This window comes from Montipora foliosa, chromosome 2 (assembly GCF_036669935.1).
Source record: "Montipora foliosa isolate CH-2021 chromosome 2, ASM3666993v2, whole genome shotgun sequence".
NCBI classification, from domain to species: domain Eukaryota; kingdom Metazoa; phylum Cnidaria; class Anthozoa; order Scleractinia; family Acroporidae; genus Montipora; species Montipora foliosa.
The window spans coordinates 52264522-52269521 of record NC_090870.1 but is presented as its reverse complement, the minus strand read 5'-3'; the positions used below and the strand labels follow the sequence as shown (position 1 = coordinate 52269521).

Here is a 5000-nt window from a genome sequence, read left to right as displayed (position 1 = left end):
GGCTACGTGAATTTGCTCTTGTTTTGTGTAATCTTGGGTCGATTGCAAAGCTGTTGTTGCCTCGCCGTTGTGTTCTTATTCAGTATCATGTGTTCCATTGAGGCCCATAATGTGTACGAAGGAGCGAGTTTCGTAGAATAAGCTCCTTCAAAACATAAAAAATCCACTAATAGGACGTACGTTAGTCTGCAAACATGCATTCATTTAATTCAGTTAAAAATATGTTTGTCCTGTTTTTCTTAAATTTTGTTAACTTTTTTCGAAGACACATTGTACCACGCAGGAATTTATTCTCTTCAACATGATGTGGATCTCATAATACGGGTCAACGTCGAATGAATGCGGATCGGGTTTGACTTCCTTGTGTGGCTTCTTCATGACAGTGATCAAACAACTCAACCTTTCCTCCTCTCAATTTACATCCTGGTCCAAGATAACATCTTCCTCATCATTTTAGACACAAACAATGCATTTACATTTGCTATTAATTTCTTATTTTGTTATTGACCTAGTGGTAGTTTCAAATTAAAATTGCAGACGACGTGCAGTAATTAGATGCGTCTTTATAGAGAAATTTGTGTAATACCCTGTCAGATTCTTCGACATAATTTCAAAGCCTCAGAAGAAACGGACAACAGATTAAGATAATTCTCAAGCTCTATATAAGTTTTTCCCTTTGGTTTGAAGCAAAAAATAATGGGAGTGGTGTTTAACACATGGTCGGGGTCAATAAGATTGTTCTCGCTTTTGTCACGCATTCCGGAAATTCTTTGTTTCATAAAAAAATGCCCTGTCTTGTCTTTTTTACTGCTTCTCCAAACTTGCACTGCAGGAGTAAACAGAATGTAGAGGACGTTGAGTCGATCGTAATGGACATACACTGTGGGAAAGCGCAAAAGGAGCAAGGCTGATTGAACGTTGAAGGAGTAATTTATTAGAGAGATTTCAGCGTCGCGTTCGCGCAATCGGCAACGTCAGGTGTCCCATTAAAAGTGTATATGACTGATGTTTTTATATTTACTCAATGGAAACCTCAAGACAAATTCCATACCGATTTTCCTTCCGTGTCCACTCGAAATTTTCTTGCTTATGCAGTTATACATTGTGGCAAATTTTTTCTTTGCATTGCCACCAAATGGGTGGGTTTTGCGAGTGTGAAAGTTAAGTGGGACTACATTCTAGAATACCCACTGTGGAGTTGGTTCATTGGTGAGCCATTCACCACATTGATCCCGTCCAAAAATGCACCTAATAGACCATTTTTGAATTCTCACGACTGGACTGGATCTAGCATGAAATGGAGGCTAAAGCGATTTCTCACGGCTGAACTGGATCTAGCATGAAATAGAGGCTAATGCGAATTGTCACGGCTGGACTGGATCTAGCATGAAATGGAGGCTAACGCGGGCAAATTAATTCACGGTGTTTGAAAAGATTTGCCCGCATTTGCCTCCATTTCATGCTAGATCCAGTCCAGCCGTGACAATTCGAAAATGGTCAATAAGGTGCATGCCCAATTGTGACATCCAACACGACGTTTCCCTACCGTAAATGCAGCTGTTTATCCTCACTTGAGGAGCGGCATTGGAGGACACTTTGTGACGTTAATTGTCTGTATTCTGAGAGGTGATTGATGTTGAAGTTGGGGAGAAGGGCAATGGGACACTTCGTGACGCTTATTGATATCCTCACGCATCTAATTAGGGGCATTTCTGGAGATATCTGATTGATACAGCATCGATTTCAGGTCTCATCGAAATATGCGGCTTGATGATTTTGTTGGTTCCTATCCGCCCTGAGAGGGTTTTTCCTAGTAACTGCGGTCTCACCTCTCATTTGATTTTGGCCACATCCACGCGTGTCCGGATATTTTCAGAAGAGTAGATTTTTTTTCCATATATGAAAAAGTCTGCGTCCACACGTAGCATTTTCGAATTGTATTTGCCCGTCCACACGAAATACCCAAAAAACGATTCAAAAACCCATGCAGCACGCATGCGCTCTCTACGGTATCACGAGGCTCTGATGTCATCGTATTCGAAACCTCCGTTTTCACCTGTCCACTCCCGTCCACAAGAATACGATAAACGTCCGTTTCCAAAAATTTACAGCCTGGAGAGCGTTTCAAAAACCATCGTTTTCGGTGACCAAAAAAGGCCGTATTTTAGTGATCGGGAGGCAAAAACGGTTAAAAAAGTCTCCGTTTTCGAAAATATGTGGGTTCGTGTGGACGGGGCCTTAAAAGTTGATCTACTTTAATATCAGAAGAGCGCTTGTGCTCGGCGATGTGAACTTGAGACTAACATGGGGTGTTTACAGTTTTATATTATTCTTAATTCCTAGCTTTTTTGCCGATGTCATCTGCATTCGCTTCGACAACCATTTCTCAAGTACCGGTACGCTCTTCTCCTGTCACTGTTGACGCTACCGTCGTGGTATCCTCAATTAGTGTTCAGACCTTTTCAGTATCGCTCTCAAATGGGACCTCCACAGTGTCTTTGTCAGTTTCATCCAGTGCTGCTGTTCTCATGTCCTCGAACTCTCTTGGGACCCAATCACCTTCATCATCTACAATTGTCACCAGTGGCCTTCCCTTGACCACTCACGGAACAGTCTCATCGTCACTGACAACTGCTCGCAATCTGACAATCATTTCGCCACGTGCCACCTTAATTACTGGAACAAGCACAGCTTCTACATCAGTTGGTAAGTGCGTTTTAAATCTTAAACCCTAACTACCAACAGGATTGCCTTGATAACTGCAGCTTTCCTTAGATTATTTCAGGCACTGCTTAAGACGACTGAGATACTTTGCAAATGGTGAACATCCGTATATTCATCAACTTAAGAAAATTGAGAGAGGAAATTTCGTTTTGCTAGCTATAAGGGGAGAAGTTATGGAGTAATGGTCTAAGTTATCATTACCACCGAACCTCAGTGAAAAATATCAAAACGGTTGGGTTGAAAATGGCCTGTCCTGTTCCTTCGAGGTACTAACAAGTCTTGGCCTTTTTTGACTTGAAATATGCGCAACCTTATACTGCTAATTTTGTTTCAATTGTCGGTGACTCTCTCAATCAGATTACCATGCTTGTGAACAAAACAACGGAGGCTGCGCACACAATTGATTGAGACAAGGTGCTGGTTACAATTGCTCGTGTGGCGTTGAAGTAATTACACGTAGCCGACACAAAGCGCGGGAAAATGTGCACACGCGAAACACGATTGGTTTTGGTTCCACTTCTCATGGGTTGAAAAAGTGGCGCGAAAACTTTGAACCAATCACTGAGTGAAGTAATCACATACCAAAGCAATTCGCTAATTACTTTTGACACTCAATTGAAAACCGCTCTTTATTAACTATATTGGTTGCTATCACTACTATCACCCCCCCCCCCCCCCACCACAACAACAACATTTGATTGTCATAGGAGGGGAGTGGTGTTGGCGCAGTGCTGAGAGTAATCGTCCTCAATCAATGTGGCCCGGGTTTGAGTTTATGACTCAATATCTTTTACGAGGGTCGAGTATGGTGGTTTTCCATTGTGCTCAATTTCATAGGTTTCTGTCCTTGTATTTTGGTTTATCCCTTTTGGCGGCTTGTCCATCGTTTATTTTCCCGCCTTAACCAGAGACCCGTAAGGTCACGGCGCCGCGAATTTGTTTGGAAGTCACATGCTAAGAGGTCCTCCCTACCTCCCCCTCTTTGTGACTCGCATCCTCTCCATACCCCCTCTTACGTACTTAACAGTCTGTACAGGTTCCTGGACCAAGCTCTGTTTTCTTCAATAGCAAACCTCTTTAATGAGTAAGTATTTGCTAGAACCGTTGCCTGCTTTTTTAGTTAAATTAGGCAGCTAACTATTGCTGTGGGGGAAAAATCTACTGAAAACAAGATGTTACAGGACGACCTTTAAGTTCCCACAAATGCATTGAACTTTTCCTTTGTTTAAAATATCAGAAGCAACAAAACCCTCGGTCACTGACAAAACCAAAAGCGAGTTCGACTGGACCTGGACAGTCTTGGGAATCGTCATTGGACTCATTGTGATCATTTCGGTAATGATAGTGGCAGGAATCATGTAAGTAGTAAACGATTGATCAGATCTCAACCGTCCCATCAAAAATATAGCGGCAAGTAGAACGTTAACCCTTACCAATCAATCTTGTGAGGGTGTTAAGAAAGCGTTAAAAATCTTAGATTAGAGCCGTTGTGCATAGACCTGAAAACTGTTAACTAATACGTGTAAGTGTCAAGAGGTTCCCTTCTACTTTGTAGCATAGACTTTGTAACCGTTCCGGCGTCCATTTTGGGTTCTATGGTTCTGAGTGATCCCAGGGGGCAAATGCATACATGTTGCGAGATTAAACGTAATGTATAGCAAGGGATAAAGAAAAGATCAAACTTGTTTCAAAGTTATAACACCAAAACGTATTTTTACCAACATGTGTCTATTTACCCCTTGAGTATCCCATAATATGTTCCTCAAAATATAGAATCCAAGAGAATGCAAGATGGCCGCCTTATGGGAAAGGAGGCTAATTAACTTTTCAATTTTCGTTCCTAGTCCCTTACTCTTCTGGAATTTTGGCCAGAAGGAAACGAAACGGGTACCAAAAAATCGTGCAAAAAAAGAGATCAAATTTAAATCAATGCCCAAAACCGTTTTTGTGCTGCTTGCTACTAGGTTTTTAGGCCTTTCTTTGTATTTTCAGTTTAAAGAGGAGGGGCTCTGCTGAATTTGGAAAGAACGTAATTCACGAGATGACTGCTGCACAAATTGAAAATGCCTTGGCAAGTTCAAATCCAGTCGAAGTTGAAACCTAAGAGCGGGTTCTCTTCGGATGAGTGTAAAAAACTCATCCACCAATGTTTTGTACATTGATGTCTTCCCAGATCTTTAGTAGTTGAGTAGGGGATGGGGCTTGCTTATGCTTTCTGATCGCCCCCTAAAGAGTTACTCTGATGCAGTTCGTTTTCCAACCTTGTACCCAGATTT

The 5000-nt window shown here is 41.8% G+C and overlaps 1 protein-coding gene across 2 annotated transcripts in view; it reads left to right on the top strand.

The window, feature by feature from the left end:
- LOC137990939 (uncharacterized) overlaps positions 1-5000 on the top strand; it is a 6921-nt gene that overhangs the window by 967 nt on the left and 954 nt on the right. For both annotated transcript variants that reach the window (XM_068836061.1, XM_068836060.1), the window contains exons 2-4: positions 2344-2706; positions 3962-4082; positions 4717-5000. The exon at positions 4717-5000 is cut by the window's right edge and continues 954 nt beyond it. In XM_068836061.1, the coding sequence (XP_068692162.1) occupies positions 2355-2706; positions 3962-4082; positions 4717-4828 (585 nt within the window). In that variant the 5' untranslated portion in view covers positions 2344-2354 and the 3' untranslated portion in view covers positions 4829-5000. The remainder of the gene's footprint in view (positions 1-2343; positions 2707-3961; positions 4083-4716) is intronic.